Genomic DNA, 14833 nt, shown 5'->3' with positions numbered 1-14833 from the left:
GGGGGGGGGGGGGGGGGGGGGGGGGGGGGGGGGGGGGGGGGGGGGGGGGGGGGGGGGGGGGGGGGGGGGGGGGGGGGGGGGGGGGGGGGGGGGGGGGGGGGGGGGGGGGGGGGGGGGGGGGGGGGGGGGGGGGGGGGGGGGGGGGGGGATCATATCTAAATATAGGTCAGTTGTATGAGACAAGCGAGAACCAATGATTCAATGAAAAGAATCTTACCAATTGAATCTCTTCGTAAGGCTGACAAGTGAGCACAACTGCAAGAAAACATAGCCCAACATTACATCAGATCACAATAGAAAAATGAAACAAAGTAGCTCAAATAGTTCTATGGTTTCTTATTTTAGAGCAGTAGAGCAAAAAGTCATTTTCACATATGCTACCTGCCCAGAGCCTTCCCAAAATCTGCACAGAGCGATCGAATATAGGTTCCTTTTGAGCATATTACCCGGAAAATCACGTTTTGTCTGCAATGCAATAAGGTGATTTCAAATAATGTATGTGGATTTCATTTCAAACAGAATTATGAATTATGTTAGACAAATGGAAGTGTAGCAACTAGCAACTGAAAGAAAATTCCCCATTTCCATGATCTGTAAAGATAGTGTAGTAAACTATTGAGGGGAAAGAATCATGCCATAAATATAAGAGCACGAGTAGGAAGAGCAGTATTATGAAGCACAGTTAAAAGCTGCATAAAAGTCAAACCATTGACAACCTGTCCTCTAAACTACGTTCAACGTCAAACTGGAATATTGAAATCCTTCTTGGTGAAAGTTCAATGCTTTCACCTCTTCTTGCTTTCTCATACATCTTTTCACCACCAACCTGTCACATGGCAAAGAAATATGAAAGTAATCAGGTTATGAGAACTGTAGCTTGTCTATGTAAACTATTCAAACCTTTGCCATCCAAAAGGATTAGCAGAGATAGGGGTAGATACAAGTTGTCAACCAAACAATGTGTATGACTTTCATTCCCATTCCTTGTGTCTAACCCCATGAACCAAACACACCCATAATAAAGGCTAAACTCAGTGCACAGTATCTGACCAGAATTGAATAATATTCTTGATAATAGAACCTAGATATCTGATAAGCGTTTGCAGTGTAAGCAATAAAAATCTCCAGAATTTGATCTGCAATGTGATCAAAAGAATGATAATTGAACTTACTTTGATGGCAGAGAACATTGGAGGGACTTGCCATATCTCTCCAGAAAGGGATGCAGCAGCTTTTCTTAGATCCTCATTCTTGATGTGCTCCCATGGTTCACGTTGAATAACCTATATAAATCGAAATGTTTCCAACTATGACCTCTTTCATGTAGAACACTCAGCACCTCTAAACTTTACAAGTCAACCAAAAAAATGCCAGTTCATTTGTATGTTTCAAGAATTTAAACACATAGTGCTGATGTTTAGCAACTAATAGTCATTATTTTAGCCATTGAACAGATATCCAAGTCCAGCATAGACATATGGCAAAATGTAATAATAACTCACCGGGGAATCCGCATCCCATGTAGAGGTGGCTTCTCCTAGTCGGAAAACTCCACTATAACCCTTAATCATACCCTGGTATCTGCCAAGAAAAATTAAGACTTTGAATGGAATTTGGCCTTAACAATTCACTGAGATGAGGGCAATGATTTGCTAATCTAGTCACATGAATCCACTGGAGTAAAACAAAGTACGGAGTACTAAAAACTTTCATCTGAAGTTCCAAAATATGAACTTCTTAGGACTAGATGAACATAAGACACATATTGACTGACCTATCAACCAGCTTTGTCGCTTTACCAACACATACAATCAATAAACCAGTGGCCATCGGATCAAGAGTCCCAGCATGGCCTACCTGCAAGAGGTATATTTAAGAGCATATAAAGAAGAACATGCCAATCTAGAAAGTTTACCACTTTCATCAATAAAAGGAGAATGACCTTTTTCACTTTGGTTAGGCGGCGCAACTTTCCACAAACTGTAAATGAAGTCCAACCTGGGGATGATATTTATAGGACAACCAAGGACATCAGTTAACATTTTCAGAGAAATTCACACCATCTCTATTATCTACCTACTGCTATTTAAATGTGGAATGTAATCTGGCACTTGCATAGTAATTTTATCATTTTATGTTAGGCAATGGCTAGCAAAACAGTCATAATAATTCCATGAAAAAACATACCAAACTACCAAACATACCTTTTGGTTTGTTCACTAAAACCACAGTCCCAGCAGGGCTATCCCATTTGGGAGGAAGCCCTGTATTCCTTGAAGAAAAGAATGGCTCGGCACTGGAAACACCAACTCTGTCGCTGTCATTTGGAACTTTCTTCAAACACTTGAAGAATTCCTCAACTTTCTTCTCTGAAACGTCCACTTTCTCATCCTTATTATCACTCTCTCTATTCTCAGTCTTCTCTTCAGTCTCAAAAAACACCAATCCTGTATCTTCCCCGCGATCTGCAGCTTCTCCTTTACGATCTTCGCTTTTGCCAATTTTCCTTTTCCCCTTCGGTTTACTCTCATTGGACTGACCAGGCTCGAGAAAAGCCTTATCGAAACACTGATCAGGAAAGTACTTCTTCTCCAATTGATAAACCATCTTATAATGCTTGTCCTTCTCCCAAGGATACGCAAATGCATCATAGAAATGCAATTCCTCCTCTTTCTTATGCAACGTACGTAGCTCCACAACTTCTTGTTTCAGTTCCACAAAATCACTTCCATCCCGGCGGTTACCCTCGTCTTCCGAATCCGAACCAAACATTCTTTTCCTCCTCTTATTGTAATACTTCCTTTTAGCCTTGTCCATTCCTGTATCAGTATCATTGGTCCGGTCATCTGGCCTTTGCGAAGAAGACGGAGTTGAGCTTAATTTCCTTTCGACCCAATCATCGAATCCGAGTTCCGAGTCCGGTTCCGGAGACTCGGTGGGTTTGGAATTTGCGATGGGGCTCCGTAGGCTACGGCGGCGACCATGGTGCCGCGGGGGCTCGACTGGGCGAGATACGATCATCTCATATTGGAGTGGATATGAAGTTGAGGTCGTTGAGAAAAGCTTTAGCTTAAGCTTTGAGGGAACGGCGATGGAGCGTGGCCTCGCGAAAGAAGCTGTGCTCGTGAAGCGGAGGAAGGCGAGCGATACTTTGGAGAGTTGCGCCGATTTCGCCATTGAAGCATTTGGTCGAACACTTCCCGTCTGCTCTGGTGGCGCGTCGTTGCTCCGCTCAGGTCTCTGCGACGTTTTCCCTATATATATATTGGGATTGGATTTGGATTTAATTAAAAACCATCCCTGATGTTTTGATCTTCAGAAATTGACCCCGTTTATTTTTGGAATTGCCAGTTTTCTCATAAATTACCTAAAAAATATGCTCAATGTTGCATATAATGATTATGAGGGGGGGGGAGGGGGGTGGGGAGAGATAGTCGAGTGCAATGTACAAAAATGGGAATTGAGTGATTGAATTTTTAAAAAAATGATTTTACTAATTTTATATGACTAAGATAATTACTAATTTGGTCAACATAATCTATCAAAAACATTAATAAATCTCATCGAATAAGCCAATTTTGTAATAAAAAAAATAAGTGATACACAATTGAGGAGGTCTATCATGAACTCTATGTGTTGGAACGATTATTGTTAGGAATTTAAACATGTGTGACTACACTCCCTCACTATACAATAGATAAAATGATGCATCAAAATAACATAGACTCAGTATTTATAAACTATCAATTAAATGAGTTACATGACGATTGACTAATTAGTTTGATTACACAACTTTATTTTAGTTGACACTCAATTACATTTTATTAAAAAAAGATTTGTTTTGTAATCCAATTATATATTTCATTTGAATTTTTTTTTTTGTCATACTACGAGATTTTTTAAGCAGACTTTAACTTTATTAGACTTTTTTTAACTCGTATCATATTCAAATTAATTTCTGTTAACAATGGACTGACTCAATGAATAAAGTGCTTGCCAGATTATTATTTTTTATACCAGAGTTGTTCGAATATGGAGTTTTGATTTGTAAAAAGAAAAATAAATAAATAAATAATATCGTCCGTGACGCCTTTGTTGAACTTGTCCGGTCCGGTGAACTGAAAATTGATGCCTTCCCCGCGCGCCGTTAAGATCGCGGTCCATTTCAAATTTTCCTCAAATTGAGCCTTTTCTTTACTTTAATCATTTTCCCGCTCGTCGAAGCCCATGGCGGGTTTAGATTGGGCAGACGACGAATGGGAGCTCGTCAACGACGATGGCTTCGTCTACAAACGCAAGAAGCGCCCCCGCCTCGACCCCCCTACCACATCCTCCTCCTCGCATCCACCGCTTCCTGATCCCACGGCGGAGGAGAGCAACCGCCGGGAACGGAAGAGGACCGCGCTCGTCAAACTCAAACAGAAATATCAAAGAGAGATCCGCCAGTGGGAACATTTGTCGAACACCTTGAAGGCGATGCAAGAGAAAGCCTCCATCCAGCAACAGACGCATCCAGAGCTTCCTACACCGTCTTCGGACCATGCCGCCAGTACCTCCGCGCCGCCGGGTAACTCATCCCGGCAACTTATAGACGAGCTCCTTTCTCAGGTACAACAACCTTCTGCTGCTAAAATTTGGCGTGTTTTTTAGTTGTATTTGAAGTGCTTACACTCGATTTGGTTTTGGATAGGCTGAAATTCAGGAAGCCATAATTTGCGACATATCAAATTTATGCGATGTTGCTGAAGCCTTGTGCAGTGCTCAAGAAGAAAGGCTTAAGAAATCATTCATAGACCTTCCGATTTGGGCAAAATCACCGCGCGAGCTCATCACTTCACTATGCGAAGAGTGAGCTCATTTACTATGCACATCTAGTGGAGCTCTTGGTGATAAAAACAAAGTATTGCAACCTTGTTCAATCTGTATCAATATTGTTCTAACTGTGGCAAGATCCTGCCTTGTCCATTTTGTGTTGCTAGCTTGTAAATTAGTTTCTACTTTAGACTCATAGCTAGATTTATCAAGTATTAACAGCTTGTTGCTTGCCAAACCGAGTCAATTTAGATGTATGTTTCAAGGCTGATGTAGACTAAATGGTTATTTGTTGAATGAATTGCAAACATTTGGTGTTTGTTTGGTTGTTCTATGTCTTGGCTTTGGATTGTTTCTACACAAGTTTTCTTTCAATAGTATTGATGTCTGCTACTTGTTTTTTCTTCTGGGAGACAGCTTTGAATATGATGGTAATGAGCAAGTAGATTTAAGTAGCATTTTCTTTCGAGGTTAATAATCTATTTTCCGCCTTTCTGGCATCCTTACCTATATGCACCTCTTTTATCACTTTGCTAATAGCCTTGGTCTTAAGCTTCGATCAAGAATGCAATGTCTCTGGTGCCTGTGATCATCTTTAACAATTGTCCTTGTGCATGAGAGTATGAGACTGAGTTTGAAATTGTTGTTTTGGTAATAACAGCTTCTTTCATGGCATCAAGTTGAACAAGATTGCTCCGGTTCAGACTTGATGATTCTTTTTCTTTTCATTCTTAAAGAAAATATCAGGCACTTGGAATTTAGGTTATTTAGTTACTTTCCTTGTATGGCAGTTTTTTCTTCTTGAGTTGAACTAAGGATACTGGTCTGCCCAAGTTTCATACTTTTGCAAATAACCAGAAGCAGCTTGAATGTGTAAAGCATTAGCTGATTTTTGGGGGAACGTTTAAGGTGCAATTCCGGTATGGAAGAGGCATATCAGAACCTCAGGTGAAAGGCCAGGTATGCACACTTCTGGCCATACCGATTATCTCTTTCAGATGCAGGGTAACATTGTAACTTTTGTTTGCATATTATGCAAGTGATTTTATATTCAAGATGATAGCCCACTAGGTGATTAATAGCAATTTACATTACTATCAGCCATTTTAGGTCCTTGGAATGTGTTGTGTAAAATTCATGACAGATGGACTTATCTCACTGAAAGATCTATTGTGGTCAAAAGTAGGGAAAGCTCCAGAAAAGCCTACAAAGGAAGTGTATCAAGTGGTCATAGATAGTGATTTGGGAATGATGGTGAGATTGGTAATTGTATTCTCTAGCCTTACCAAATTTTGACAAGGGTCTAGGAGCTGCCATCAAGAAACTCACAGGAGGAAAGACACAAAACAGTAGTCATCTTTGTATACATACAAAACATATATTCTTGAGTCCTCTAATTTTGAAAACTATAATATTGTCTTTTTGAATTACAACAATGGCAGAAGCTTCTGATGACAAGCTGAGAGTGCTCTGTGATTGAGATCTGAAGGCTTCTGGGATATGTTCTGCAGATAAAAGGTAAAACTAAACCACAAATATACCTGTCCTCTACATTCCTTTCTATCAAATATTTGGTTAACCACTTTCATCATTGAATATTTGTATACCTTGTGAATTGGATTTAACCAAAACCTTTTCCTAGTGAAAAGCATAAGATGTAAATAAACTTGATGTCTTATGTCTGTGGTAAATGCAGTAATGGGTGATGTTATGAGCACAGTGGAAAGCAAGCTACTGTTTAGGGCATGCATCTACCTGTACATAGGTGATGATCCCTTTGACAAGGAGGCAAAAGACAAGTTTGGCTGTTTGGGGCATACATGCTGTCTCCCTTTTAAGTGATGGTTTTGTGCAAATTTTAGATCTTTAGATAAGGAATAGAAGCTAGGTCTCTTTTGTGAATTGAAATAAGTTTTTTTTTTTTTTTTGTGACGAGAAAAAATTTGCCGCCACTATTTAAGGATATGTACAAAGTAAATCAAATTATTGTATAATAATTTGCAAATCATATAGAAAAGACAAATTGTACTAGGAAAGAATTTCAATTTGTGATTTATGAGAGTTATTTTCTCTATACTCGGTCACCTCTTTTGGAGTAATTTTTGGTAGAAATCTTTAAAGGAATTTTGGCCGATGTAAAACTCAATCATTATTTTGTGGATTGTATTATGAAATAATGCACATTCAATACTATAATGTACTTTTAATATATTAAAAATGTACATTATATTTAGAGAAAAATACATTATTTGAGTACTAAAATTACATTATTTTATATGATATACATTCAGTGCATGATAATGCACTTCTTATTATGGTCCACATGATAATTTGCCCGTAAAACTAAATTGGGCCTTGAACCTTACTGGCCTAGTGTCTGAATCCACGTTAATTTTAAGCCCAGCAAACATTGGGCCTCATTAAATGCGTACCCATGTTAAAAGTGGGCCAATATCTCTTAGACAGGGCCCACAAGCAAACGGTCCACCAATGCCCTTACCCACAAATTGGGCCCAAACACAATAAGGGAAAGATTGCAGTCTCGAATCAGCACCGCATTTCGCGGGCGATATCTCATTTGGCGCGAATGAGGAAAGTTTTCCGGCTCGCGTTCCCGCCAAAAGAAGATAATCGGGCAGTTCGGGCAGGACATATATTGTCTTTTAGTTGGTGAGGCCTGACCGGGGGCAGAAACCGCGTGGAACCTTAAAATTGAAACATGGGCATTGGTAATAACAGTGGCGGTACACTGTACAGGAGAGGAGATGACTGTCCACGATTCATGAATCGGAATAGGAATAGGAATCTGATTATCCCTGTTTAGATTCCTTGTAGCATTGAAGCCCATACATTGGATTCTTCTTCCATTTCAAACACCTCCTTATTCTACTGATGATGATGCTGACATCTAATATCATATATATTGTCAAATTTTTCAAAGCAAAGAATAATCACATAATATGTGCATATGTGTACCTACATCAGAATATTATTTTACTAAATGTTATTCTTAAGGGGATTGGAGTTGAAGACATGTTAATATTCTATGAGTTGTATCATTTTCGTTTAAATCTAACCTATAAGAGAGGTTTTAATCAGAAATTGGATATATAACATCTGTCACATCCATAAGGAAGCTAACTTTTGCACCTAGGAGATAACAATTTATCAAGGTCAATATAAGTATCAACCAATCTTACAAAGTTTAGAGAGTTCCTATTTGTTGATGTTGTGGACATAATTATACTAAAGTTTATAGAATTTTATAGTTGATAGGGAATATTTCTTGAATATACCTCCATCTTCATCCCGTGCGAGAGCTCAACACCCATATAAGTCACCGAGAAAGATCATTCTTGATCTTTACCAACCAGTTAGCTCAACGTTATCGACATAAAGGTGATAATCAAGCTAACTAGAGGTCGTTGTGGTGTATCATTACAGGGGAACTCTCCCGACTAATTCAGGTCGAGACGATCTTCCCGAGCAGGCTCACTTTTTTCTATTTTTCTGGTATAGAAAAGATCCAACATATACCCACAAACTTACTTATAATACTATACAATAACTACTTGAAGTCATTCGTTTAGCTTGCCAAACACATTTTCAGTCGAACTCATAACACTGAGTCTATGTGTGTTTTCCTAGTCAATGAGCATCCAAAAAAAAAAAACCTTATCTATAATACTATATAACAACTTGAAATCATTGATTCTGCTACGAAACATTCCAACGCAAGTTGATTAGTTTATATAGGCCTAATCTTGATTGATCTCACTATAATAATGGAAGGAATTCACTACTTTAACAAGAAAAAAAATTTAATGATTGGTTAAGGTTGCTCCCACACGCAAACAAATCATGGAGGTAGAAACGTGTTGAAGAAAAAAGGCTGTCGTCCAAGGATAAGGATAAAGATGCAGCAGAAGTCTTTCATGTTTGATGTAGCCAAGTCAAGATTTGCAACTTGCAAGAGGTTAGAAATGGCCATTATTTGTCATTTTAATAGAATCCTTATATGTGAGTATGACAACACAAATGGACGGCTCAAATTTAAATTTGTTTATTTCATTAATTTTTATACATTATAATTACGTTTCAAAATATAAATTAAAATTAGAATATATTTGATTTTTGTTAATATTTTTTTTTGATAAGTCTATCATATAAAGTTTTTTTAAGACAATTTATTTTTATGTGTGGTTTATGGTTACACGTGTATGAGTCTATTTATTAATATAAAAAAATAATAATTAAAATGTGTACATTTTCAGAAAACAAATCTAAATAACCGTGTCACTGGTCAATTAGTATCAAAATTAATTTCACAATGCATATGAATATTGATTACAACCTTTTTTCCTTTTTAAACAAAAAAATAGTAATCATACCTAACAGTTTGAAACAAATAATAAGTGAACTGTTAATGTAATTATAAGGTTAGTAAATCGATTCTATACATCATCTTTTTTTTTTGAAAGCTTCTATACATCATCTTAAAAAGTTTTGGGTCAAATTTTTTTGAATAAGAGTTAAATTATATGTGCACGACTGATACTAAATCTCAGTATTAGTTTTTGAATTATCCTTTCAAAAAAAAAAAGTATAGAATTGAAACCATCAATGTATGTATATATGCAAAGGGCAATAATAGATTTGATTTGAATGGGTTTGTCATGTTGCGTGAGGGTGAAAGGGGGAAGAACTGGAAATAAGAGCAAATCAAAAATGGATTTATATTGTTTTGGCTGCATGCGTTGCTCCCCAGAGGGCAACCAAATTGAAACTTATCCTTGGAGAATCCGATGAAGACAACATTCTTAACCCCTCTCTCTCTCTCTGTTCAATTCAACTTCACTGTTAGTTCTTCAAAACTCTTTTTGAAGTCAATCCTAAACACTAACAAGAATCTTATAAAGCAAGCATACACCATACCCACTTTTGTCAAATGCTTCAATTTTAATTTGCTTTGTTTAACACTAGTGTGATCCCAAGGTGGCTTTTCTTTAATTTCTTTATGTTAAAGAACTCCCTTTAGCTTCTTGATCATGCACAATATATCTTTCCTGCTTCCCAATATATTACTAAGTTTTGCAAATAAGTAAAGAAACCCTTTTAATTGGCCAATCTCAATTAAGTTAGATTAGATAGTTGGCTAGAAAATTATAAAATTTCAAGTTTGACTCGGAGAGTTGGTTATTAACATTTTTTATTTGAACCGGTTAGTTATGAATAATCTAAACTGGTTTGTTGACTAGAGTTATAAGGCGGATTTCACCCAAACTACACATTCGAGTAGCGGTCGCTAAAATCAAAGAAACTCATTTAACTTGTTAACTTAATCCACTTCGAATCAATTTAGGCATGCAAATGAGCCAAACCGAACTTGAACTTAAGTTATTTTGAGTTCAAGCTCGAAATAGTTATAGTGGTTTGAATTTGAATAATATATATATGACTCACATGTAGTTTGATTACTTACTATTTTAGTTCAAGTTCAAATTTTATTGAAGTCAAATTAAACTTTGACCAAATAATACATTTCGCTTGCACTATTAAATTAATCTATTAAATATAACTTTAATGTTGAGTTTTTTTAGTAAATTTCTTTTGAATTCTGTTGCTTTATTTATAATGTTTGACTGATTTGAGTTGAAGAATTTATGATAGATGAATGCATGATTTGGATGTGAATGTGAATGGAAGAATTGTTGAACCCCTACATAGGATTCTCTGGAGACAGGGTATGCATTTTCAAAGCATAATTTTGAAATAATAGGTGGTGGGCCCCAGAAAGGGTTAAGAATTGATCACTTTAAGATTTCAGAGTGAGAAGCTGCAGCATCATTTTCCAGCCAAGAAAAAGATTTACTACCCTTTCATTTTATCAATAATAATAATAGTAATAATAATGATGAAAAGATTGAAATTAAAAATAAATAAGCTAACAAATAAATCTTAGAGAAATTTTGATAATGTTTTTTTCTTAAAAGGAGTAAAATACTAAACTACTTGGGTAGGGTGTTGTATATTACATAATCTGAAAGCTTAAGCTCAAATGCTACAATCTGAGAAATGAAGCGAAGAAGAACAGAACATAAGAGCCTGGGACTGGAGCTACACTCATCACTCTGCTAATCAATTGGCTCGCTCCACGTGGCGTATGAATACGGATTCGAGGTCCGGCGGATCAAAGAACTCCCGGGCACCGTTGTACCGGCAAGAGGACGACGCCGGGCGGCGTTTCCTCGGCGCCGGCGGGCAGGGCAGCCTCTCCGGTATCCTGGAATCCCTGGACGTCGGCGTCGTGGAGCCGCGGTCTTCGTCGGAATGGTAAGCGTTTCCCTCCTTGGGCTTCGTAGATATGGAGGTGAGAGGAGCACAAATCGCGATTTCGGCGAAAACCCATTTCTTCCCCTCCGATTCCTTGCCGCCGTCTACTTGAAGCTTCTTGGAAAACCCCATTTAGGATGTTAAAAGGATGAACTTTTTGAATGGGGAGGAGGAAAGGAAAGAAGAATTCTGGGGAGCAAAGGGTGAGAGAAAAGATGGGTTTTTTGGGGCAAAAGGAATGCAAAAATGGAGTCAGAATGAAGAAAGAGAAAGGGAGGGAACATGGACTTAATGTATTTGTTCTGATGAAATTTTATTCACCGCTGCATATTTTTTGAGCTTGACTAGGACTACTAGTGGCGATATATCTGCTCTCTTATATATTTTCTTGGTGGCGCTATAAAATACATGGAGTTACCAAAAAAGGGAGGGAATTGACAGGAATGCGAAATACTAATTGGGAAAGATTTTTGAGGGAAAAAAGGACTGCCCGTGAAAATATTGGGCAGGAGGGCAGCTGAAACCCAGGGGGAATTGGGATTTTGGCGCCAGATTTTGGTGTTTGTGTATTAACGGCTAGCTTTCCCGCCTAAATTTTTTTATTTTACCCTGCTTTTTTGATCCCTCGTTTTCAGTATGCGGAGCCCATCTGAATTATATGACGCAAAACATTGGGTTGGCCTATAGCAACATGTCGGGCATCGTTGCAACACAGCTTCAAATGGTGGGTTGCGCAGAATCTCAAAGAGACTATTATTATTATTCAGATCATGAAATTAAACAATGTATGCATTATCAGCTTGGTATTTCTTCAATTCACCACTTAAGTAACTGAATTCATTGAGTAATTAATGTACTCATATAAGCTCACCATCTTTAGTATGGTTGATTAATTTATACAAAATGACCGCCTTTTGTTAAGTTATGAGCTCATTAAGAGTAATCTATGCACACCTACTTATACAAAATGATCGCCCTTTTATTGGGTTATGGCCTTATAGGCTTATTAATAATTTTTTGGGAGAAGAATTAATAATAAAATGTTTGGTTGAGACATTTAAAATTTTTAAATTATATGGTTACAATAATAACTTTCTCAAAGTCATTGAGAATGTCACTGTATATAGTCTTTGGGAAGAGGAGAATGAAATCATCTTGAGCTCTCAAGTTCTATTTGCTTTCTTAGCTCTCTTTGTCTTTCTTTTATTTTCCTCACTAACGGTTAGTGTTGAGTTCGGGCGCACGAATATAGGGATCATCATGTAAAACCTTAGAAGACTGCACCAATTAGTTAGTTCTACACCTGTTGTTGGCTTATATGTTTTTTTTTTCCTAATTTGAGGCTTATTAATCCTTTTAATATCACAGCTATGTCTTAATGTTTCTCACCATTATTAAACATGGATATCAGGATAATACCAAATTGGCTTAGAATCTCAATTTAAAAAATCTGGAAAAGTACCTTTTGCTTTTTCTGAGCAGCTTCAATAGAGAAATCTGATGATCATCCAAATCCTCTATGCCGACGTACACCTTGCATTGGGAGGGACTTCTTTTCTTGCAGTTGCCTATAGCCGCTTGATGGTCTCAGCATATTCAGGGACATAGCCTTCCGCTTCATTGTCAACAAGGTGACAAGTGACAAGTGCCAAGGAGGAACCCTGTTAAGTGTTAAGGATATTTGGAAGTTAGTAACAATATTAATTCTATATTTCTGATTGGATAAATACTACCCGGGTCTACCACGGGTCAATCCCGGAGCGGAAATAGGGGGCCAACCCGGGCCCACACGACTGGGCCGTATTGGGCCCAAGTTGACCCCTCGGGGTCGACTTGGCCGACCCCGGCCCATGACTTGACCCCTCGGGGTCGACTCAAGGGCAACCCTGGCCCATGAGTCGACCTCGGGGTCGTCTTGGCCAAGCCCCGGACTCGGGGTCCCGACTTGACGCGGTCTTCTCGGCGCAAGACTCGGTCCTAGGCCGTTAGAGTGGTTCTCTCCGAGCAGTTGGGCCTAGGAATTAGTATAAAAACATGTAACATTGTCCTATTAAGACATCTTCTTCATACTTTGTCATACTTTGTCCTAACAACATTATTATCTTGTTATTACCAATCTTGTAATAGCTTTATCCATTATTCAATATACAAAATACCTCCGAGGTACACCTTGATCCGTTACTTGTCATATCCCCTATAATCTTATCGGGTTTATTGATTCGGGCTACCGGGTTAATTAAATCCATCAATTTCTAAAGTTTCCAACTCTATCAAGACCAGACTGAAGGGATCAGTAGCACAAACAAAGAATAGTTTGCTAAAAGAACAAGTAATCCTCTTTCCCAGCCCCCTGCCTGCAACCCCCTTTGTCTCATTTACTGTTCTTTATATAATCAAACCCAACATTGGTTTACACAAGATAGGCAATATACAATGGTCCATTACGAACTATATATAAACCCACTGCGGTTGAACATCTCCCTCTCCCTCCCATGAGACAACACCACCAAATGCAGGGATGACAAATAGCAGAGACTCTGTAGGAACCAGACCATAAATCCGAAAAGAATGAATGTTTTCAAGTAGAGGGAAAAGCCAGGTGAACAGAAAATCTAAAAGAATTAAATTAATCATGCAGCACATTTTAGCAAGAAACTAGTCATTAGAAGATGCATGCACAGCTATATATAGTACAAATTTAGACAGTATGTTTTAGGATGAGAAAATGGCTGGAAATCCAACAACTTAAAATGCAACAAAGACAGAAAGTTTCCTTATATAGTAGTACAAATTCATACAGTGTATGTATGTCATACACACTGTTCAGACAATCATCCAAATCCCTCAATGCTTCAATGAATTTAGGGTACCTATTATCTATCGTGTGATATGATATGTCTGATGATTTCCCTTGATCTTCGGCTTTGAGGATGCATAGTTTCCTGTAAACAAATAAATCAATAGAAGTGTCAATAGCATCAAGCGCTCAAACACTTGAAATTTAACCAATAAGAACCTTATAAGTAACAGAGCCTAATTAATCAAAAACATTGAGGTCGATGCCTAATTATACTTTTTACGGTAGTCAAACAGAAGGAAATTATATACAACAAAAGTATAAAGTAAATAAGAAAATAAAATCGACAAAATTGAACTGAGAACAAAGTGATATATGATAACCTGAACATGGATATACTGATCTGGAGAGACTTAATTAACTGCTTGTGACCTAGTTATGTATCTGGCGGATTTTCCTTACATTTTCTTCCCCTGAAACGTAACAAACGATATAATGGCTGAATCGGAGGCGATCACAGCGGTTAGTTTTTTACGAAACATAAAACAGAAGACTTGCAGAGGTTCAACTTACCGCATGCCTGTAATGCTTCGGCATCGCTGCAGATTTCTGCAGGAGGACGAGATCGGACGTTCACCGGTGTAATTCAGGTAAACCGGTGAACAATTCGAGCAAGCGGGACTTGAGCAGAGCAAGCGGCATTGCTGCAGATTTCTGAAACGGCCGCGCGCCAGAAATCGACGCCTCTGGGCTCTGGATAACCATAGAAATAGTATGGGCTAACTAATGCGACTAACAAGCCCATTAACACTTGCTTAAAGCCCACAAGGCCGGCCAGAGTTTAAGCTAAACGGCACCGTTTCTTATATGAATGGTCAGCATGACCATATG

At 38.2% G+C, this 14833-nt stretch overlaps 3 protein-coding genes, 1 long non-coding RNA gene and 1 pseudogene across 4 annotated transcripts in view; 2 read left to right on the top strand and 3 right to left on the bottom strand.

Annotated features, from left to right (window-relative positions):
- Positions 1–3249, bottom strand: part of LOC116021146 — a 4936-nt gene extending 1687 nt beyond the window's left edge. Inside the window, exons 1-8 of the mRNA XM_031261757.1 lie at positions 2205–3249; positions 1943–1998; positions 1775–1857; positions 1503–1581; positions 1173–1283; positions 717–826; positions 382–465; positions 218–255 (exon numbers count right to left, since the gene is read on the bottom strand). Coding sequence (XP_031117617.1) covers positions 218–255; positions 382–465; positions 717–826; positions 1173–1283; positions 1503–1581; positions 1775–1857; positions 1943–1998; positions 2205–3177 — 1534 coding nt within the window. The 5' untranslated portion in view covers positions 3178–3249. The remainder of the gene's footprint in view (positions 1–217; positions 256–381; positions 466–716; positions 827–1172; positions 1284–1502; positions 1582–1774; positions 1858–1942; positions 1999–2204) is intronic.
- An 841-nt stretch (positions 3250–4090) lies between these two features.
- Positions 4091–5144, top strand: LOC116020750. Its single transcript, XM_031261269.1, has 2 exons — positions 4091–4608; positions 4691–5144. The coding sequence occupies exons 1-2, from the start codon at positions 4228–4230 to the stop codon at positions 4850–4852; spliced, it is 543 nt and encodes a 180-aa protein (XP_031117129.1). The 5' UTR covers positions 4091–4227; the 3' UTR covers positions 4853–5144.
- A 796-nt stretch (positions 5145–5940) lies between these two features.
- Positions 5941–6754, top strand: LOC116018736 (annotated as a pseudogene).
- Positions 6755–10820: 4066 nt separating this feature from the next.
- Positions 10821–11277, bottom strand: LOC116020545 (cyclin-dependent protein kinase inhibitor SMR6-like). Its single transcript, XM_031261016.1, has 2 exons — positions 10984–11277; positions 10821–10880 (listed from the first exon to the last, which is right to left on the bottom strand). The coding sequence occupies exons 1-2, from the start codon at positions 11275–11277 to the stop codon at positions 10821–10823; spliced, it is 354 nt and encodes a 117-aa protein (XP_031116876.1).
- A 2697-nt stretch (positions 11278–13974) lies between these two features.
- On the bottom strand, positions 13975–14651 carry LOC116019301. The gene is made up of 3 exons (XR_004098691.1): positions 14516–14651; positions 14326–14415; positions 13975–14087 (listed from the first exon to the last, which is right to left on the bottom strand). It is a non-coding gene; the product is annotated as an uncharacterized LOC116019301 (long non-coding RNA).
- Positions 14652–14833: the final 182 nt, after the last annotated feature.

This window comes from Ipomoea triloba, chromosome 5, assembly GCF_003576645.1.
Source record: "Ipomoea triloba cultivar NCNSP0323 chromosome 5, ASM357664v1".
Taxonomy (NCBI): domain Eukaryota; kingdom Viridiplantae; phylum Streptophyta; class Magnoliopsida; order Solanales; family Convolvulaceae; genus Ipomoea; species Ipomoea triloba.
The sequence above is the reverse complement of the archived record's forward strand: the minus strand, read 5'-3'. Positions and strand labels throughout refer to the sequence as shown.